This window comes from Saimiri boliviensis, chromosome 2, assembly GCF_048565385.1.
Source record: "Saimiri boliviensis isolate mSaiBol1 chromosome 2, mSaiBol1.pri, whole genome shotgun sequence".
In the NCBI taxonomy this organism is placed as follows: Eukaryota; Metazoa; Chordata; class Mammalia; order Primates; family Cebidae; genus Saimiri; species Saimiri boliviensis.
This window is the reverse complement of record NC_133450.1, coordinates 138,166,096-138,187,762: the sequence shown is the minus strand read 5'-3', so window position 1 is coordinate 138,187,762 and position 21,667 is coordinate 138,166,096. Positions and strand designations below refer to the sequence as shown.

General features: G+C 55.5%; 2 protein-coding genes and 1 long non-coding RNA gene across 4 annotated transcripts in view; 1 reads left to right on the top strand and 2 right to left on the bottom strand.

The window, feature by feature from the left end:
* Positions 1 to 371: 371 nt before the first annotated feature.
* On the bottom strand, positions 372 to 5,543 carry EDF1 (endothelial differentiation related factor 1). Its single transcript, XM_039461390.2, has 5 exons — positions 5,221 to 5,543; positions 2,062 to 2,113; positions 1,531 to 1,691; positions 1,134 to 1,227; positions 372 to 602 (listed from the first exon to the last, which is right to left on the bottom strand). The coding sequence occupies exons 1-5, from the start codon at positions 5,296 to 5,298 to the stop codon at positions 541 to 543; spliced, it is 447 nt and encodes a 148-aa protein (XP_039317324.1). The 5' UTR covers positions 5,299 to 5,543; the 3' UTR covers positions 372 to 540.
* Positions 5,544 to 7,949: 2,406 nt separating this feature from the next.
* Positions 7,950 to 21,298, bottom strand: LOC141583686 (uncharacterized). The gene is made up of 2 exons (XR_012516456.1): positions 20,951 to 21,298; positions 7,950 to 12,577 (listed from the first exon to the last, which is right to left on the bottom strand). It is a non-coding gene; the product is annotated as an uncharacterized LOC141583686 (long non-coding RNA).
* A 200-nt stretch (positions 21,299 to 21,498) lies between these two features.
* TRAF2 (TNF receptor associated factor 2) overlaps positions 21,499 to 21,667 on the top strand; it is a 32,694-nt gene continuing 32,525 nt past the window's right edge. Inside the window, exon 1 of one of the 2 annotated variants that reach the window (XM_039461381.2) lies at positions 21,499 to 21,547. The gene's annotated coding sequence lies outside the window, so the exon portion shown is untranslated. The remainder of the gene's footprint in view (positions 21,548 to 21,667) is intronic. The other variant, XM_039461383.2, reaches the window with a different exon arrangement.

The following is a 21,667-nucleotide window of genomic DNA, read 5'->3' as shown; positions in this document are numbered from 1 at the left end:
ACAAAGAGAAAATGACCCTGTAAAGACCTTGAGAGCCCCCTGGCACCCCGCTACGGGGCACCAAGCATGACAATTCACTGGCCTTCCCTGTAACTAGGGGCCTGGGAGCTGAGAGCAGGACCATATGACCTGCCCAGGTGGCAAGGGCAGCAACTTCTCCCAGTTTCTCCTTAGAGCCGCATCCTGTGGCACCGCCTCCCTTCCTTCGACTTGGGCCCCACCCCTCACCCGTGCATAAAGAGGTGCTCAGACCTCCCCGAGGCGTCTGAGCCACACCCGCTACGAGGCAGACACCCATAGGACAGACAGGAAGGTGAAGTTCTGCACCCTGACCTGAGGAACGTGACGCAGACAGAAAAACAGCAGTGGCCAACGCTTTGCAAGGTTTGTTTGTTTGACAGCAGGGATGGGCTGGGGAGGCCCCCACCAGCTGGACCCCTTGTTCCGCTCGGCCCGTGAGGAGACCCACGGCGGTGCTGGCGGCCAAGGGGAACCGCGGAACGAGATCAGCCGGAGCGCGCTGATTTCGAGGCTTTGTGTTCATTTCGCCCGAGGCCCCTTCTCGATGGGCTTTCCAATGTCCTTCCCCCGGAGCTTGAGGCCTGAAATGAGCCACAACCACCTGCCACTGCAGCGCCAGCTCCCTCCTGCCCCCACGCCGCCCCTGTTGGACGCCTGCTGGGAAGGAGGACCACGCCACTCCTGTTCCTCCCGGGGCTCTTGGCACAGGGGCACTCCTGGGCCTCACATCTAATCTTTAAGAGGATGAGTCTCATCATCCTCGACAGCAGAACACAAAACCCTTCTCCGGAAGAACCAGAGCCAGGGTCCTCTGCAGAACTGGCTTCCAGCGCCACGTGCCAGGGCCCGGCCCCACTGTGTTCACGCTCATAGAGCCGCGCCAGCAGCACAGGCGGAAGGGACTGGCCGGGACGCCACTCGCTCTTGGGGAGTTTCTGAGGCCTGCAGAGCCCCCACCATTCCTTAGTCTATACTGCCTGGAGAAGCAAAGCTCCAGAATCCAGACAACAGGGGACCCCAAGGCCGTCATCAACCCCTGAGCCTGGCTCTCACCAACCCCAGCTGGGAGCGAGTGGCCTCCTGCCCAGGCCGAAGTGGGGAGGGACACTCACCAATGGCCCGCTCGATTTTGCCCAGCACCTGGTTATTGGGGATGGCCCGTCCACTCTCATAGTCTGCGATCACCTGTGGCTTCTCATTGATTTTCTAAAGAGAAGATGTGCTTTATACACACCTGCTCTGTTAGGACGTGCTGTGAACCAGGTGGGACACCCTGCAGGGCGCCACCTTCCAGAAGCGTCACCCGAGAACAACCACTTCTGGGGCCCCTGGGGTGCACAGCCACATGCAGCCAGGTCTCCGTGAGAGTTCGGCGGACCTGGCTTCCCAAGCCACTCCCTGCAGGAGCACCAGGTGGGTGGAGTCCGCCCTCCGTGTGCTATCTGAGCGCTGGCCACCCCCTCCCCAAGCTGACAGCCCCAGGGGGATGAGAGCCGGGCGCAGCCTCACCGTGGCCAGGTCCTTCTGCGTGAGCCCCTTGCTCTGCCGACCCTGCTGGATCACTTTGCCCACCTCCAGGGTCACCCTGTCATGGTGCAGCTCCTCTGTCTCCCGGTCCAGCTTGGCTGTGTTCTTGGTGATAGAATGCTGTTTGTTCTGGCCAGCAGCCCCTGGAGTCAGTGTGAGGCAAGAGCAGAGAAGAGGGTTTGGAATTAGCCTGGAAAAAAACCATTTCAGAGTGGTAACCAAACCCCAGAGGCTGCCTGAGCTCAATGGGACATGGGAAACCAGGCTGTCCAACGTTCACAGACCTCAGGGCATGGGCTTCCAAAGTTTTCTCTCAGTTATGGGGACAGGCAGCTGCACTGGTGCCAACCAGAGCTGCTCTGGGAAGATCACTCCTCCCAGGGCTCTGGCCAGCATTGGTGGGGGCAGGCGTGCAGCTGACAACTTCCCTGGGGGTGCCGCCCACACCACACACACCGGCACCCAGACCCCACAGCGCAGCCTCGCTGTGAAGGCGGAAACACAGGCACCTACATTTCTTGGAAGTTTCTACATCTTCTCCTCGTCTCTGTGCTGCTAAGATAGCCTAGAAAAAGAGAAAACATTAGTTGGTCAAAATGAGCTTCGGCAGCGTCCAGCACACACCGATTCAGGCCAGCTTTTAACCAGTTAGCACACTGCTGAGGACTAGTGGTGCCCAAGGGCTGATACGCAGTGCAGCGTTCAATTACCCAAGCTCAATTGGACACTGTGGCTCATGCCTATAATGCCAGCACTTTGGTAAACCGAAATAGGAGGATCACTTGAGGCCACAAGTTCAAGACCAGCCTGGGCAACACAGCAAGATCCTGCCTCCACAAAAAAATTTTTAAAAATCGCCAGGCATCCTGGTGCAAGGCTGTAGTCCCAGCTGATAGGTAGGCTATGGCAGGAGGATCACATGAGCCCAGGAGTTTGAGGCTGTGGCAGACTATAATGCCACTGCACTCCAGCCTGGGTGACAGAGTGAGACACTCTCTAAGTGTAACAAAACCCCAAACTCATTGTATAAAAGCTTCTACAATCAAACGTCCAAGAAACTCACAATACACTGCTACTAAGAGAACATCACTTCCTTTGCTGGTGAGAAACAAACACTAAGGGCTTTTTTGTTTTTTTTGAGACAGAGTCTCGCACCATCGCCAGGCTGGAGTGCAGTGGCACAATCTCTGCTCACAGCAACCTTCGCCTCCTGGGTTCAAGCAATTCTCCTGCCTCAGCCTCCTGAGTAGCTGGGACTACAGGTGCGCGCCACCATGCCCAGCTAAACTTTGTATTTTTAGTAGAGACGGGGTTTCACCATGTTGGCCAGGATGGTCTCGATCTCTTGACCTCGTGATCTGCCCACCTTGGCCTCCCAAAGTGCTGGGATTACAGGCGTGAGCCACCGCGCCCGACCTAAGGGCTTTTTATTTTTTTAGAGCCGTGGTCATGCTGTGTTGCCCAGACTGGTCTGGAACTCCTGGGCTCAAGTGATTCTCTGGCCTCAGCCTCCCTCCTGAGTAGCTGGTGTGCACTAGTGGGTTCTTTTTGAGAAGTCATGTTAAGCATAGATTTACTTTCGCTGGACTGTACTGCAAAAGCAGGAAGGAACACCAAATGCCGGCCGGGTGCTGCCTTCCTCCCCAACTCTGGCTCCCAGTAACACAGAAATGACGCATCGCATGGAAGCCTGCAGGCTCCCAGAAATGTCAGCAGTAACTGATGCCACTGGACCTGCAGCCACTAAATATTAATATCATGCATTTCTGGGCATTTTTAACACTTCAGAGACGTGACTTGTGGGGCATCCTAACTGTGATGTGTTCACAGACACAACTGTTTCCATGACTCCTAGCTTGTGGCCATTAAGTTTCCCTTATTTTATTTTATTTTTTTAAAGATGGGGTTTCACCATGTTGGTCAGGCTGGTCTCCAACTCCTGACCTCAGGTGATCCACCCACCTCAGCCTCCCAAAGTGCTGGGATTACAGGTGTGAGCCACAGCGCCCGGCTAAGTTTCCTTTAAAAGAGGCTAGGCGCAGTGGCTCACACCTGTAATCCCAGCACTTTGGGAGGCTGAGGCGGGCGTATCATGAGGTCAGGAAATTGAGACCATCTTGGCCAACATGGTGAAACCCCATCTTTTCTAAAAATACAAAAATTAGCCAGGCGTGGTAGAGTGCACCTATAGTCCCAGCTGCTTGGGAAATTGAGGCAGGAGAATTGCTGGAACCTAGGAGGCGGAGGCTGCAGTGAGCTGAGATGTCAACAGGGCACTCCAGCCTGGGTCACAGAGCAAGACTCTGTCTCAAAAAAAAAAAAAAAAAAAAAAGTTTCCTTTAAAAGAAAAGGAGAGTGGGCCGGGCGCAGTGGCTCACACCTGTAATTCCATCACTTCAGGAGGCTGAGGTGGGTGGATCACGAGGTCGAGTTCGAGACCAGCCTGGCCAACATAGTGAAACCTCACCTCTACTAAAAATACAAGAATTAGCGGGGCCATGGTAGCACACACCTGTAATCCCAACTACTAGGAAGGCTGAGGCAGGTGAATCACTTGAACCCAGAAGCAGAGGTTGCACTGAGCCAAGATCACACCACTGCACGCCAGCCTGGGCAACAGAGTGAGACACTGTCTCAAAAAAAAAAAAAAGAAAAAGAAAAAAAAGAAAAAGAAAAAAAAAGAAAAGGAAAGTGAATTTGGTTTTGACTGTGCAACTAATAAGGGCAGGGCAGACCAACGAATACCTGTCACCTGAGCCCAACACATCCTGGCCCAGTGGCCTCAAAGGCTTCAGCCCTAGGCCGCCTGAGGGTATGCATGAGGCAGACACGGGGACTGAACTGTCCCTGCTATTACATCAGACTCACAGCTGATCCTTGGCTCCAACAGCCACACTACTGATCAGGGCACACCCGTCTTCCACCCGTGCAACTGGGGGAGGCAGGGTCCACCTGCTCATGGGGTCCCTAGACTCCCCAGACCTGGGGCAGCTTCTGACCAGCAGAACCAAGCAGGCCCCCCGGCAGAGAGAAAGCTCTCAGGGAGGACCGATCCCCTGTCGTCGACGCCTACTCAGCTCACCAGCCTCTGTCCCAGTCACCCAGTCTCCCGCCCCAGTCCCTCCACTGCTGTCCACTGGCCCCCAGCCCTATCCCAACCCCAATTCCCCACACACACCGCTGTTCCTGCTGCTTGCCCCAGTCCCCGCCCCTGTCCTCCCAAGCCCCGTCCCCACCTCCATCCCTCCCCCGTTCCCGTGCCCACCCTGGTCCTCTGTCCCCTACCCTGACACAGGGCCCCCCAGCCCCGTCCCCGCCCCCCGGCCCCACCTCCTGCATCTGTCCTCACACCCGTCCCCACCAACAGTCCCTGCCCTATGCCCCCCCGCCCCACCCTGGCACTGGCCCCAGCCCTGTCGTCCGCCCCTCTCATTCCCCCGTCGCCCGCACCCCGCCTCCATCCCCACCTGGGTCCGCCCCCCACCTTCCCACCCCGGCCCTGGCCCGGTCCTCCTGCCGCTGCGACACGCCGCGCCCCTCGAGCCCCGTCCTTCCCGCGGCGCCCCGGCCCGGCCCCGGCCGGCCCTTCCCGGAGCCCCCTGCCCCACGGTCCGCGGCTCCGGCCCAGCGTCCGCCCCGCCCGGCCCGGGCGCTCCTCCGTCAGCGAAGCACCTGCTTGGACTTGGCCTGGGCGGCCGTAGGGCCCTTCTTGCGCAGCACCGTCACCGTGTCCCAGTCGCTCTCGGCCATGGCGGGCGAAGGCAGGCGTCCCTCCGGTGGCTCCGCGGTCGCTGCTGCCCACCCGGCGCGCTAACGCGACGTCCCCCAGCACCTCCCCGCTTCCGGCGGCCGAGGCGCGGCCCCGCCCCCGGCTCCCACTGGCTGGCGGCTCGTGGGGGCGGGCCTTCCCGTGCTCAGGGCCAATCAGCGCTCGGCTCGTCGGAGGGACGCGGGGCCGCGCTCCGGCGACGTGGGGAGGGGGACGTCGCGGCCCAGCCTGGCGAGGCGCGGCGGCCACGCGGGGCGCGGGTCGGGGGACCCCTGAGCCGGCCGGGCCCCGCGGTGTCCGAGCGCCGCGACGCGCAGGCCCCGAGCCCGACCCCGCCGGGCCGCCCCGCCTTGTTTTGCCGCCCGCGCGGCTGGAAGCTCCGGGACGAGGCCCCGGGGCCCGAGGGGCAGGGCGGGCGCGGCCGCTTCTAAGGAAAAGAACGCAGAGCGGTGAAGCGCCAGTTGCAGACATGCGCGGTTCTGCATGTGTGCATTTCCCGTGACGTTACACGGCCCTCGCTGCGTCCCCGAACGCTGCAGTCGTCGCGCGTAATGAGAAGCGTCGTCACACACGATCATCCAACGGCCTTTTTGGGTCTGTATTTTTGCAGGCGGGGTCTGGGGTCTCGCTCTGTGGCCCGCGCGGCGCACGGCGGCTTCGGCGACCTGGCCTCTAGCGGTCCTCCGGCCTCAGCCTCCCGAATGGCTGCTGCTGCAGGTGCGACCCTCGCACCTGGCCAGTTTCTGTATTTTGCGGGACAGAGATGGGGACTCCTCCCTGGCTGGAACTCCCGAGCGCGACGGATTCTCCCGCCTCCGCCTCCCGAAGCCCGGGATTGCAGGCGCGAGCCACCGCGGAGCCGAATTGTACCTACTCCGAGCTTGGAGTGGAGGAGCTCCTGGGAGCGCTGCTGCAGGTTCATGCTGCACAAGCAAGAATCTGGATCAATGCAATCCCCATCCAAAAAGAGAACGTAGTCGGAATTGCTGCGTTCCCAAACGCACTCCTCAGAGGAGACAGCTCGTTCTAAGCAGGCAGTGGGAAGCTGGATCTTGCTGTTTTTCACACGGGATGACTGGAAGACATTTGCGGACCCGCGGCTGGCTCTGTACATACAAACCGTGCTTCTCTGCTCCCCGCGGACTTGTAGCACCAGGCTCGGTTCCCCTAAGGACTCCAGAGCCTCAGGCGGCCAGCAAGGATTCGAATGACCTGCATGAAAGTACCCCGTAAAGCCCCTTCCGCCACGGCAGCCTTGGCTCTTCGCTACCCTGTGGCCGTTGGCCTCAACAGGGGCCACAAGGTGACCGAGAACGTGAGCAAGCCCAGGCACAGCCTCCGCGTCTCACCAAACACACCAAGTGCATGCAGGAAGTGATCCAGGAAGTATGTGGCTTTGCTTCTACGAGCAGGGCGTCATGGTGTTCCCGAAGGTCTCCAAGGACAAACAGACCCTCAAATTCATCAAGAAAAGGCTGGGACGCACATATGCGCCAAAGGAAGCGGGAGGAGCTGAGCAAGGTCCTGGCCACCATGAGGAAAGCCGCTGCCCAGAAAGACTGAGCCCCCTCCCCTCTCCCTGAAATAAAGACTGAGCCCCCTTCCCTCTCCCTGAAATAAAGACTGAGCCCTTCCCTTCTCCCTCAAATAAAAAACAGCTGGACAGAAAAAAAAAAATGCCTCATAAACCCTGACTGGATGTCTCTGCACTCAGGTCCCCCTAGTTGTGTGCCAGAAATGCTTGTAGCCCCTCCCGTGCCACCAACCCCCCGGAAGAATGTGAGGAAGGTGGAGCTGGCCTGGAAGAGGCGGCCTTGTGAACACTGCAGTTCAGGCCTCCTGTGTGACAGACTTAGCCAGCGCCTGACCTCAGCCATTGGGGGGCCCTTCTCAGAGCCTTGGAGACCCAGGCAAGTGGGGCTGAGCTGTCTCTGTAGTGAGCCTGGGCTGGGGGACAAGGGACCTCTGCAAGTGTCCACCAGGACAGCCGTCGTCCCGTCTGACCCTCCAGCACGAGTCCAGGCCTGATGCCACGAGTGGCCTGTGCTGTCCTTCCAGTCCCTCACGAAGGCACGATGGGTACAGATGTCTGTGTGAGGCTGTCCTCTGCTCACTCTGTCCCTCCCTGGGGTCATCTGGACGCACTCCCTCCTATTCCGGGATTCTTCCAACTTACTCAGGGCCCAGAGCAAAGCAACTGGCATGGAGAAGCGGCTCTGGGAGGCCCGTGAGCCTCTCAGACCGCACTGGAGATGTCACATCACTGTCTGCCTACCAGAGTTACCCGTTTAGCCTCACGTGTGAAGAAAAGACAATTCCAAAGCCTTCTGGAGAAAAGACGTCTCCTCATTTCCGTCTGCAGGTCTCAGCGTCTCTCTGGGATCATCTCCCTCCAGCCTTTCTCCATCCCTCCAGGACCATCCACTGTGGTTTCATCTTTCACGTAACTGAAAACGTCACTGTTTTCCCTTGTGTTGAAGGAAACACTGTTGTATAAATGTCATCCCATTGTCCGCTGACTTCCATCGTAGACAGTGAGAATCAGTGATCATTGTGTCCTGGCTCCCCAGCAGGTTATGTGACAATATGACGTGTCTTCTAGCTCTTTCAAGACTGTCCCTTTGTCTTCAGGTTTTGTTTTTTTTTTTTTTTTGAGACAGTGTCTCACTCTGTTGTTCAAGCTGGAGTGCAGTGGCACAATCACGGCTCACTGAAGCCTTGACCTCCTGAGTGTTAAAACGTGTGTGCTGAATGAAGAGACCCCCTGAAACAGGCTTTGTGTGAGAACAAGGCTGTTGATTCACCTGGGTGCAGGTGGGCTGAGGCCAGAGTGAAGGGCGGTGGGATAGGAGTTGGTTTTATAGGTTTGGGATGGGCCATGGAACGTTACAGTTTAGGGCAGTTTTTTGCAAGCTGGCAGACGGTTTTAAGGGGTGGAGTCATGGGGTTGGCCAAGGTCAGTTACAAAGTCCAATGGCCCTGTCAATTGAGGCCCCAATAAGAAACAACAGGGAATGTCTCAGAGTTAAGCAGGCACCACAGGGGTTGATCATTCTTCCTCTCCATGATCTTACAGCCATTTCAGATTCTCTAATTCCAGAAGGCCCTCCAGAGGGATACGTGCAGCTCATGGGGGTCGCCATGTCGTCCATGGTGCCGTCAGATGTGACACTGAGCTCAAGTGATCTTCCCGCTTCAGCCTCCCAAAATACTGGAATTACAGGCATGTTCCAACACCTCCGGCCTGATCTTCAGTTTTCCTTTTTTGTATTTTTAGTAGAGATGGGTTTTCACCATGTTGGCCAGACTGGTCTCGAACTCCTGACCTCCTGATCCGTCTGCTTCGGCCTTGCAAAGTGCTGGGTTTACAGGCGTGAGCCACTGTGCCCAGCCCTTTTTTTTTTTTTTTTTAATTTTCATTAATTTATTTTGAGATGGAGTTTCACTATTGTCATCCAGGCTGGAGTGCAATGGCATGGTCCTCAGCTCACTGCAACCTCTGCCTACCAGGTTCAAGCAGTTCTCCTGCCTCAGCCTCCTGAGTAGCTGGGATTTTTATAATCACAACACCGAGCTAATTTTTATAATATTAGCAGAGACGGGGTTTCACAGTGTTAGCCAGGCTGGTCTCGAACTCCTGACCTCGGGTAGCCTCCCAAAGTGCTGGGATGGCAGGTGAGCCTCTGCACCCGGCCAGTTTATACCTGTTACTTACCTGATTTTTGCAGAAGTATAACTCCTGGCCCCTCCCTTTGAGATGACAGCAGAAGATGGTGGAGCAGAGAAAACGGAGCTTAACAGACTCCAGGCTGACTGTGCCTGAGAACACTCTCCTCACACCACCTTACTGCTCAACTGTGGCCAAAAGGATCTTGACACTGGCTCCTAGATGCCAGTCGCTCACCTCAGTGTGGGATGAGATCAGCAACCGGGACAGGCCTATCCTGGCACATCAAAGCAAATGAGGGCATTAAACCTATCTGCAGGCCGGGCGCGGTGTAATCACGCCTGGAATCCCAGCACTTTGGGAGGCCAAGGCAGGTGGATCATTCGAGTGCGGGAGCTCAAGACCAGCCTGGACAACATAGGGAAACCCCAGCTCGACAAAAATAAAAACATTAGCTAGGCATGGTGGTGCACACCTGTGATTCTAGCTACTTGGGAGGCTGAGGTGGGAGAATGGCTTGAGCCCGGAGGTCGAGGCTGCTGTGAGCCAAGATCACACCACTGCACTCTGGGGATAGAGTGAGACCCTGTCTCAAAAAATAAAACAGGCTGGGTGTGGTGGCTCACGCCTGTAATCCCAGGACTTTGGGAGACAGAGGAGGGCGGATCATGAGGTCAAAAGATCGAAACCATCATGGTCAACGTGGTGAAACCCCGTCTCTACTAAAAATGCAAAAATTAGCTGGATATGGTGCGCACCTGTAGTCCCAGCTACTCAGGAGGCTGAGGCAGGAGAATCACTTGGAGAATCACCCAGGAGGTGGAGGTTGCAGTGAGCTGAGATCGTGCCACTGCACACCCGACTGGGCTACAGAAAAAGATGCCATCTCAGAAACAAACACGGAGCAGGAAAAGGCCATGACGAGAGGGTTCTTGGTAGGGTGTGGTGGCTCATGCCTGTAATAGCAGCACTTTGGAAGGCTGAGGCGGGTGGATCACCTGAGGTCAGGAGTTCGAGACCAGCCTGGCCAACATGGTGAAACTTTGTCTCCACTAAAAATATGAAAATTAGCAGGGCGTGGTAACACACACCTCAAATCCCAACTACTGCTTGGGAGGATGAGGTGGAAGAATCGCTTGAACTTGGGAGGTGGAGGCTGCAGTGAGCTGAGATCTCACCACTGCACACCAGCCTGGGAGACAGTGAGACTCCATCTCAGAGAAAAAAAAGAAAGAAAAGAAAAGTACCTCACGCTTGTGTGCCTGATAACAAAAATGACCCTAAAAAATCCATAACACAAAGGTTACTACAAACTTATACAACAAATATTTTTACAAGGATGTCCACCCAGCAGCCGCCTGTTCAACCTTGGACTGACATTGCCCCTGTACTTGATCTTTGTAGCCAAGAATAATTGTTTCAAATCAGTCATGAATCCTCGTTTTGTTTCCCTTTCCCTCTGAATCGGCACCATTTGCTGAGGCACTGCGTTCCCGAGGCAGTGTGCTGCTCCCTCATCAACACCTTTTCTTTTTTTTGTTGTTTTTTGGCGTTTCACTCTGGAGTGCAATGGTGTGATCCTGGCTCAGTGCAACCTCTGCCCCCACACGTTCAAGTGATTCTCCTGCCTTGGCTGGAGAAGTACCTGGGTTTATAGGTACCTGCCACCACGCCCCACTAATTTTTTGTAACTTTAGTAGAGATGGCCAGGCTGGTCTCAAACTCCCGACTTCAGGTGATCCACCCACCTCAGCCTCTCACAGTGCTGGGATTCCAGGTGGAGCCACCGCATCCGGCCTCAGCATCTTTTCTTTTAGAGAGCCCACTCTCTCCCCTCTCTGCCATTTCAGTTGACAGGTCACATTTTTTTTCGTTTTTTTTTTTTTTTTTTTTTTTTTTTTTTTTTTTTTGAGACAGACTCTCACTCTGTGACCCAGGCTGGAGTGCAGTGGCACAATCTCAGCTCACTGCAACCTCTGCCTCCCGGGTTCAAGCAATTCTCCTGTCTTAGCCTCCTGAGTAGCTGGGATTACAGGCATGCACCACCACCCCAGGCTAATTTTTGTATTTTTGATAGAGATGGGGTTTTACCATGTTGGTCAGTCTGGTCTCGAACTCCTGACCTCAGGTGATCTGCCTGCCTTAGTGCTGGGATTACAGGTGTGAGCCACTGCACCTGGCCTGCAGTTTGTTTTATTTCGATATGGAATCTTGCTCTGTCGCTCAGGCTGGAGTGCAATGGCTCAATCTCGGCTCACTGCAACCTCTGCCTCCTGGGTTCAACCGATTCTCCTGCCTCTCAGCCTCCTGAGTAGCTGGGATTACAGGTGTGCACCACCATGCCCGACATTTTCTTTGTATTTTTAGTAGAGATGGGGTTTCACCATGTTGGCCAGGCTGGTCTCGAACTCCTAACATCAGATGATCCACCCGCCTCGGCCTCCCAAAGTATTGGGATTACAGGCGTGAGCCACTGCGCCCAGCCCATTTGTCTTTTAATGACCCCACTTCATCCTACAAACCAGAGGGTGGGCCCAAAGGTAGATTTGAACTGATACAATTCATGGAGAGTTCATTTGCTTCCCGTTGTTCCTATGTGCCAGCTGCCTAATGGCTCTGCTGGACTGGGGGCCGAATGGTGGCTGCAGCAACCGCTGCGTTCTCATGGAGAGGTCAGCTGTGCAGGGCACACATCAAACACCTGTGCTGGGTGCGCTCAGTGGCTCACACCTGTAATCCCGGCACTTTGGGAGACCCGAGGTGGGAGGATCACCTGAGGCCAGGAGTTTAAGACCAGCCTGGCCAACGCTGCAAAACCCTGTCTCTACTAAAAGTGCAAAAAACGGGCCGGGTGTGGTAGTGCGCACCTAATCCCAGCTACTCGGGAGGCTGAGGCAGGAGAAGCACTTGAAGCCTGGGAGATGGAGGTTACAGTGACCCAAAATCATGCTATTGCATTCCAACCTGGGCAACAGAACAAGACTCCTCTCTTAAAAAAAAAAAAAAAAGGGCTGGGCATGGTGGTTCACACCTGTAATCCCAACACCAATTTGGGAGGCTGAGGTGGGTGGATCACCTGAGGTCAGGAGTTCAAGACCAGCCTGGCCACCATGGAGAAACCCTGTCTCTACTAAAAATCAAAAACTAGCTGGGTGTGGTAGCGTCTGCCTGTAATGCCAGCTGCTCGGAAGGCTTTGGCAGGAGTATCACTTGAACCTGGGAGGTGGAGGTTGCAGTGAGCCAAGACTGTGCCATTGCACTCCAGCCTTGGCCCAGGGCAACAGAACAAGACTCCGTCTCAAAAACAAACAAACAAACAAACAAAAAACAAACAAACAAACAAAAAAACACACCCGGGCTGCACTAAGCACCCTGTTCTCGTGGAAGCCAGCTGTACACTTTGTTTCCTGGGGAAATTCCTGAAACTTGGATTCAGGGTGCATTTCCTGGTGGAACTCTGTGCTCCGGCTCCCGTCTTTGACAGCAAAACAGGAAATTAGCTGTATGATCATCACTGTATGGGGCCACTTGAAATTGTCACTTGAATTTACAACTTTTTGACGGCAGAGACACCTGAAGGTCACTAGGATGACCTTGAAAGAAACGAAGACACAGATGGAATCACAGTGTCCAGAGTGTCCTGAGAAGCGGAAGTTCATAAACCTTCCCCAAACAGTATGTCCTCTGTAGAGACCCAGGGTAGCCCACCCACTCCCGGGGGATCAGCAGCTGTGAACTTCGGGTGAACTCCAGGGAAGCGAAACCGTAATGGGAGAATGTGTATGGCTAGGAGAAGAGCAGACGGACCTAGAGAAAGATAACCAGCTCTCACTGACATTGCTGCAAGACAGTTGTCAGCTGAAGTATGTGAACTGAAGTGTAAGAATTATAACCATCGGCTGTTCTGGGTAACTGCACCCTCCCTCTGCTATGTGCTTTGTGAACATATAAAATAAAGTCCTCTGAGACAAGTTGGGGCTGGAGAAGCTGACATCCTCGCTTTCCCAGACTGCCCGGCCCAGCTTTCTCTACGTCTGTCTCTGTGTCTTCCTTATCCCCCACCGTTCCCTCGTGCAGCACTGGACACAGCATGTGCCAGAGTCCTGTGGTTCAGGTTCTTCCCAGCTTTGTGTATCTGTGGCTTTCCGTGAAAGAAAATCTTCAAAATTCAGGTGAATTAAACATGCTTTCTGATTGACCATAAGGAAAAATAGATGGATAAACATAGCTGGAGTGTCATGACAGCAAGAAAAAGATCAATTTTCCCAAAGCTGTCAGACTCACAGATGTTAAAACTCAAAACCAGAAACTGGACTATGATGTTGCTATTCATTAATGCAAAAAAACAGTATGTTGGCTGGGCATGGTGGCTCATGCCTGTAACCCCAGCACTTCGGGAGTCTGGGGCAGGTGGATCACCCGAGGTCAGGAGCTGGAGATGAGCCAGCCTGACCAACATGGTAAAACCTTATCTCTACTAAAAATACAAAAAATTAGCCAGGCATGGTGGTGGGTGCTTGTAATCCCAGCTACTCGGGAGGGTGAGGCAGGAGAATAGCTTGAACCCAGGAGGCAGAGGTTGCAGTCAGCCAAGATCGTGCCACTGCACTCCAGCCTGGGCAACAGAGCAAGATTTAGTCTCAAAAGAATAAAATAAGGCTGGGTGTGGTGGCTCATGCCTGTAATCCCAGCAGTTTGGGAGGCCAAAGGGGGCAGATCACTTGAGGTCAGGAGTTCTGGACCAGCCTGACCAACATGGTGAAACCCTGTCTCTACTAAAAATACAAAAATTAGGCCAGGCGTGGTAGGTCACGCCTGTAATCCAAGCACTTGGAGGCCAAGGTGGGTGGATCACCTGAGGTCAGGAGTTCAAGACCAGCCTGACAAACATGGTGAAACCCCGTCTTAAAAAAAAAAAAAAAAAAAAAAAATTAGCCAGGCGTGGTAGCATTCGCCTGTAACCCTGGCTACTTAGGAGGCTGAGGCAGGAGAATTGCTGGAACCCAGGAGGCGGAGGTTGCAGTGAGCTGAGATCACTTCACTGTACTCCAGTCTGGGCAACAGAGCAAGAGTTGTCTCAAAACATAATAATAAAATAAATAAATAAAACTAGCATGTTGGTATAAGTACCCTTCCCCCCTTATTTTTGGAAAAATACATTAATGTAATGGATGTTTTATTGTCTCTTTTTTTTCTTTTGAGACGGAGTCTCGCTCTATCACCCAGGCTGGAGTGCAGTGGCATGATCTCGGCTCACTGCAACCTCTGCTTCCTGGGTTCAAGCAATTCTCCTGCCTCAGCCTCCTGAGTAGCTGGGACCACAGGCACCTGCCACCACACCTGGCTAATTTTTGTATTTTTAGTAAAGATGGGGTTTCACCATGTTGGCCAGGCTGGTCTCAGATTTCTGACCTCGGGTGATCTGCTCTCGGCCTCCCAAACTGCTGGGATACAGGCATGAGCTACCGCGCCCAGCCTTAACAAACATTTTCTTTTTTTTTTTGAAACGGAGTTTTGCTCTTGTTACCCAGGCTGGAGTGCAATGGCACGATCTCGGCTCACCGCAACCTCTGCCTCCTGGGTTCAGGCAATTCTCCTGCCTCAGCCTCCTGAGTAGCTGGGATTACAGGCACGCGCCACCATGTCCAGCTGATTTTTTGTATTTTTAGTAGAGACGGGGTTTCACCATGTTGACCAGGATGGTCTCGATCTCTTGACCTCGTGATCCACCCGCCTCGGCCTCCCAAAGTGCTGGGATTACAGGCTTGAGCCACCGCGCCCGGCCAACAAACATTTTCTAAGCAGGCGTGGTGGGTCATGCCTGTAGTCCTGGCTACTCGGAAGGCTGAGGCAGGAGGATGGCTCAAACCCAGGACTTCAAGGCTCCTGTGAGCTATTACTGTGCCACGGCACTTCAGTCTGCGTAACAGAGCGATACTCTGTCCTTACAAAAAAAAAAAAAAAAAAGGTAATGGAAATTTTAATCCATCACTTTCGTACTGTAAAGTTTACTTAGTGTTTTGTTTTTTTTCTTGCTGTGTTGCCCCGGCTGGAGTGCAGTGGTGCACGCTGCAAGCTCAGCTCACTGCAGCCTCGACTTCCCCAGGCTTAGGTGATCCTTTCACCTCAGCCTCCCCAGTAGCCAGGACTAGAGGCTCACGCCACCACTGGGCTAATCTTCGTATTGTTTGTAGACATAGGGTTTCGGCATGTTGCCCAGGCTGGTCTTGGACTCCTGGGCTCAAGTGATCCTCCTGCCTCAGCCTCCCAAAGTAATGGGGCTACAGCTGTGTGAGCCACTGCACCCAGCCGTTTTTTGAACTGTCATGTTGCGCAGATGGGGTTCAGGACGGTGAAGCAGCGGGCAGGTCATTCCCAGGTTTCTCCACCGCCCACGAGGCAGCGAGGCCCGCCCTGGGAGCCACCCACAGGCCCTGCTAACTGCAGAATAGGGGTGGCTGGAGGGAACCTAGAAGGACCGAAGTGCAGGCCCCTGGCAGGTGACCACAGCATGGGGAGGTGCCCGGTGGAGAGGTGGGCAGGAAGCAGGGAAGGATGGTGGAAACATGGCAACCCAGGACCAGAGGCACCAGATGCCCTGGTCCCGGGATCGAAGGGCAAGCGCTGGAACGGTGGGGGCCCCACTGGGAGGGTGGTGGCAGGGTGGGTGGGGACCCTCTGGCCATCTGGAGCATGCTGGGTGCGGGGTTGGGTGGCCTGGCCAGGTGGTCACATTTGCTGGGACCAAGTGTGAGCATAGCCCTCTCGGATTTGTGGTGTGTGGTCTGGCTGGTGGTCAGGACACGGGGCCCGAGTCATGGCTCACTGCAGCCTCGACCTCCTGGGCTCAAGCAATTCTCCCACCTCAGCCTCCCAGGTAGCTGGGGCTACTGGCGTGCACCACCATGACTGGCTGATTTTTGCATTTTTTGTAGAGACGGAGTTTCTCTATATTGCCTACGCTGGTCTTGAACTCCTGAGCTCAAGTGATCTCCTGCCTCGGCATCCCAAAGTGCTGGGATTACAGGCATGAATTGCATATTACTTCCTTGTGTGTCCTTCCCAAGTTCCCAGAAGCACAAGCAGACAGAAATCCATCCTTTCCCACTGTGGCCTGCATGGACGCTGCTGTGTGACAGCACAGGCTCCAGGGACTCCTGGCTGCGGCTGGCCCTGGGCCCACCTCGACAGGTTCAGATTCACCTTGAGATTCCCCCAAGGTTCCAGGCCATCAAGATGGAGGACGAGAGCTTCCCCACTGTCTGGGTGGAGGCAAGCCCACCTCCAGGTCCCACCCCTCCCCAGCTCTTTCTCCTTTTATCAGGGGTTGCCCTGGGGAGGTCCCCTGGGAGCCGATGAGGAGGGAGCCTCTGTGGGCTGCACACCAGCGGGGAGGCCTTGGCTGGGGCTGCTGCAGGGGACCCCTGGCCCGACGCTGCAGCTCCACTTCCTGGAAACACTCCTGTCCAATGACCACAGAGCGAGAGCAAAGCCAGCTTCCTCTGGAGGCTGCAGCACAGCCTGACCTTCAAACGTCTGAAAAACAGAGGCCAGCTCTTGGTGTGAGCAAGTGGACTGTGGCTGTCTGAGGTGGGCACTTCCCCTGGGGACAGCAGCAGCCACACAAGGGTGCCCCTTGTTCACGGTCCTGTGGGGGGCCCAGCTCGGCCACTCTGCCTCCCGGCTCCATCCAGAGTAAAAGGACGTGAGGTGTGAGTCTTCAAGGGTGCCAGCCATGCCTGAGGGAAGCCAAGCAGCAGGGCCCTGCTGGGCACAGAGGGCACATGCATGGCACTGCAGCCCCAGGGCAGCTGTTGGGTCCTCCTTGGCCAGGTCAGTGAGCAGCTGGCGTCCGTGATAGCATCTGCTCCGGTCATGGTCAGGCTGCCCCTCCAGGGACACTGGCACCCCCAGTCGGGACACGGAGGCCAGGACAGTGGCTACCTGCGTCCAACTCCAGGCTTGAACCGCTGTGTACCTTCCTGCTCCTGCAACCGCAGCCCTCAGGCAGCAGGAGGACTCCGGGGCCTCTCCAGAGACTGCCCAGGGGACAGCCCCTACCCTGCCCTTGCCGGAGGCCTGGGTGGCTGACTTTTGCTTTCTTTTTGGCAGGGAGGAACCCACGTGGGAATCCCCTGAGCTGCACCATGGCCTGAGTGAGTCATTCCTTTCAGCCAGCAAACCTGGCAAGTCCCCAGGCCAAGGTGTCACGGCTTCCAAGCCGGTGTGGGGGTTGGGCCGGCCACTTCTCAATCAGGGTGTGCCTCTGCCTCTCAGTCCCTCTAGTATCAACCTGGCATGCCTTGCAGTCCTGTCGTCAAAATCAATGTTTTTATTATTTTTTTTAACTTTTTTTTTTTTGAGATAGAGTCTTGCTCTGTCACCCAGACTAGAGTGTAGTGGCATAATCCTGGCTCACTGCAACCTCCAACCTCCTGGCTTCAAGCGATTCTCCTGCCTCAGCTTCCCAAGTAACTGAGATTACAGGCACCGCCGCCATGCCCAGCTAATTTTTGTATTTTAGTAGAGACGGGGTTACACCATGTTCATCAGGTTGGCCAGTCAATCCACTCAACTCAGCCTCCCAAAGTGCTGGGATTACAGGCATGAGCCACTGCACCTGGCCCTTTATTTTTTTTTTTAAGTGTGTGTGCAATCTTCTGGAAACAGAGAGTCTAAAATAAACAAGGGCATTTTCATGAGAGCAGCACTGGGGCGAGTCCTCTGAGACTGGCTGGCCCTGGGCGGTTGTCCTGATCACTGCCGGCTCTTAAGGGCTGCAGGCATTTGCCAAGCTTGGGAAACCATTTCTGGACTTCGAGTTGGATTGAGGTGGCCCCAGGCTCAGCCCTTTAACACTGTCACCATCCAGGATCAGTGAGGTCGGCCACCTCTAGGTTGGAGACCACTGCCTGAAAGCTGTTAGAATGACTTTCCCATTACTCTGAAGGAAGCAGAGTATCCTAACACAGGTGAACCCCCCAAAAAACAGGTGAGCCCCTTCTTTTTTTTGCGGAGGGGACGGAGTCTTTCTCTGTCACCCAGGCTGGAGTGTAGTGGTGTGATCTCGACTCACTGCAACCTCCGCCTCCCGGGTTCAAGCGATTCTCCTGCCTCAGCCTCCCAAGTAGTTGGGATTACAGGTGCCTGCCACCACCACACCCAGCTAATTTTTATATTTTTAGCAGAGATGGCGTTTCACCATGTTGGCCAGGGTGGTCTTGAACCCCTGACCTCAGGTGATCCACCCACCTCAGATTCCCAAAGTATTGGGATTACAGGCGTGGGTCATCACGCCTGACCTTTTTCGTATTTTTTTAGTAGAGATGGGGTTTCACCGTGTTGGCCAGGCTGGTCTCAAACTCCTGACCTCAGGTGATCCACCCGCCTCAGCCTCCAAAAGTGCTGGGATTACAGGCGTGAGCCACTGTGCCTGTTTTTTCTTTTTTAAAACAGGAAGGGTCAGTCGGGCGCAGTGCTCACACCTGTAATCCTAGAACTTTGGGAAGCTGAGGTGGGCAGATTGCCCTGAGCTCAGGAGTTTGAGACCAGCCTGGGAAACATGGTGAAACCCTGTGTCTACTAAAATACAAAAAAAAGTATCTGGGCATGGTGGTGTGTGCCTGTAATCCCAGCTATCCGGAAGGCTAAGGCAGGAGAATTGCTTTAACTCGGGAGGTGGAGGTTGCAGTGAGCCCAGACTGTGCCGCTGCACTCCAGCCTGGGTGACAGAGCAAGACACCATCTCAAAAAAAAGAGAGACAGGGTCTCACTCTATTGCCCAGGCAGGAGTGACAGAGTGAGACACCATCTAAAAAAAGAAAAAAAAAAAGATGGAGTCTCACTCTATCGCCCAGGCTGCCAGGCTGGGGCGCAGTGGTGCGACCACGGCTTACCACAGCCTCCATCTCCTGGGCTTCCCTCATCTTCCTGTCTCAGCCTTCCAAGTAGTCGGGACTACAGGTGTGCAGCACCACACCCGGCTGATATTTTTTCTTTTTTTGGTAAAGATGGGGCTCTGCCATGCTGATTTCAAACTCATCGGCTCAAGTGGTGCCCCCGCCTCCGCCTCCCAAAGTGCTGGGATTACAGGCAGGAGCTACCACGTTAACCCTTTTTGCATCCCAAGCTGGCTGCTGCAGTCTCAGGCAGCTGTGAGCCTCCCGGGTGCTGCTGGGAGGAGAAGCCTCCTTGTATCTGAGAGCTCAGTCAGTTACTGGACTTGGATGCAACCCCACTGAACCTGCAGGAGCCGACTTGGATCATTTCCACGGCTGCTTGCGGCAAACTCAGGGGTGATGATGTTGATGGAATCCGATGGCTTCCTGAGTCAAGTCCTTGCCATCCCAGGTATGTGGGTTTGGGGGAGAATTCCAACTGCAAACCAAGTAACCTGTATGCAATGTGGCATTGGCGCCTGGGGACACAGCGTGGACTGCGTAAATTACGTAACTCCAAAGCCTGCCGTTTCGCAGTGCATTACATCCTTAAGCAGTCCCTGTGGTCTCAGGGTCTGAATGCCTGGAGTAGGCTTAACTCCTGCCTCAGCCTCCCAAATAGTTGGAATTACAAGCACCCACCACGTCCAACTAATTTACATATACATCTATATATATACTTTTTTATTTTTTGAGACAGAGTCTTGCTCTGTTGCCAGGCCCCAGGCTGGAGAGCAGTGGCACGATCTTGGCTCACTGCAACCTCTGCCTCCTGGGTTCAAGCAATTCTCCTGCCTCAACCTCCTGAGTAGCTGGGACCACAGGTGCGCGCCACCACACCCAGCTAATTTTTGTATTTTTTAGTAGAGACGGGGTTTCACCATGGTCTCGATCTCTTGACCTCGTGATCTGCACACCTTGGCCTCCCAAAGTGCTGGGATTACAGGCGTGAGCCACCTAATTTTTATATTTTTAGTAGAGATGGGGTTTCACCAGGTTGGCCAGGGCGGTCTTGAACCCCTGACCTCAGGTGATCCACCTGCCTTGGTCTCCCAAAGTGTTGGGGTGACAGGCGTGAGCCACCTCGCTCGGCCTTTTTTCTTTCTGTCCCGTGGGGATAGCACCAGCCACACAAGGGTGCCCCTTGTTCACGGTGAATGTTTCCTTTTCTGCAAAGCGGGGAGAAAGGTCTCCATTTCACCAAACGCTGGCTGGAGAGGAAGTGGTACGTTCAGTAGCAGCCCATACACCAGCAGAGAGAACCTGCTGCAGCCCCCTTCTCCTGGGCAGATGACAGCACTGCCTCCCCCATGAAGCCCACAGGACTCCCAGGGCAACCACTGTTTTCGTGGGCAAGGACACTGTTTTCATTTGTGTCTGGAGGCCACAGGTTGTGTTTTCATTTTAGGTCGGGAGTACAAAACCAGCATGGCCAACATGGTGAAACCCTGTCTCTACTAAATAGGTGAGCGTGGTGATGCGTGCCTGTAAATCCCAGCTACTCAGGAGGTTGTGACACGAGAATCACTTGAACCCGGGAAGTGGAAGTTGCAGTGAGCCGAGACTGTGACAGTACACTCCAGCCTGGCGACAGAGTGAGACTCAGTCTCAAAATATTAACAATGAGGCCGGGCGCAGTGGCTGACGCCTGTAATCCTGCACTTTGGAAGGCCGAGGCGGACGGATCACGAGGTCAGGAGATGGAGACCAGCCTGGCCAACATGGTGGAACCAAGCCTGCACTAAAAATACAAAAATTAGCCAGGCGTGGTGGCGCGTGCCTGCAGTCCCAGGTAGCCGGGAGGCTGAGGCAGGAGAATCCCCTGAACCCGGGAGGCGGAGGTTGCAGGGAGCCTAGACCGCGCCACTGCCCTCCAGGCCGGCGACAGAGCGACTCTGTCTCGAAATAAAAATAAACCAAACGTGCACAACCCAGTGGGTGAGCACGCTGGCCACCTCGGGCCACCGTCGCCACTGCCTGGTGGCAGAACATTCCTCACCCCAACAGGAGACCGCAGATCCTCAGTACCTTACATAAGCGTGCAGTATTCTTTTGGTCCTGTTTCTCATAAATGTCACCCAAACGGACGCCCCGCTCCGCGCCCGGCACCGGGGGAGGCAGAGGGACCCGCAGGTGTCCGGCAGGTGCGGCCGCGCCGCCAGCGCCCCGCGTCCCGCGACGCTCGCCTCGTGGGAACCGGTCCCGCCGGGCCCGGGCTCCCGGCTGTCCTCTCGGGTCTGCGGCAGGGGTTTCCGCGCGGGGCCGCGGGGGTAGGAAGCGAGGGCCTCGCCGCACCCGGGGAAGGGACCCGTGTGGACCCCATTAGCGCGGCCCCTGCGGCGCAGCCCCGCACCAGCGCCTCATCTTCAGCCCAAAGCAGAGAGCGGCTTAAGCACACACGCCGTCTCAGCGCGGACCAATCGGAGCCCGCTGCGGTTCCTGAGGGCTCGCTGGTTGGCTGCCGCCTCAGTCCGTCAGGTGCGGTCGGGGGCGGGGCGGGATCTGGCCAATGGCGCTCTCTATGGCTTCCTATGGTTGGCTCCCGTGTCCGTCCATCAGCGGAGCAGCGGCGTCGGGGGCGGAGGCGGGGCGGGCCTTCGGTTCCGGGCGCGCGGCGACCGTTGGGTGAGGCGAGCGCGGGGTCGGGCGCGGACGCGGGCGCGGGGTCGGGTGCGGGGCCGGGCGCGGGCGCGGGCGCGGGCACAGCTGCCTCTCAGGAAGACCCCGGGCGGGAGCGGGAGCGGG

What these genes read in the sequence shown, in the direction of transcription:
- EDF1 (XM_039461390.2), bottom strand. Translation starts at nt 5,298, where the DNA reads ATGGCCGAGAGCGACTGGGACACGGTGACGGTGCTGCGCAAGAAGGGC. An exon ending in CCCAGGCCAAGTCCAAGCAG is followed by an intron (nt 2,114 to 5,220) that starts GTGCTTCGCTGA and finishes CTCTTTTTCTAG; the next exon opens with GCTATCTTAGCAGCACAGAG. An exon ending in TGTAGAAACTTCCAAGAAAT is followed by an intron (nt 1,692 to 2,061) that starts GTAGGTGCCTGT and finishes CACTGACTCCAG; the next exon opens with GGGCTGCTGGCCAGAACAAA.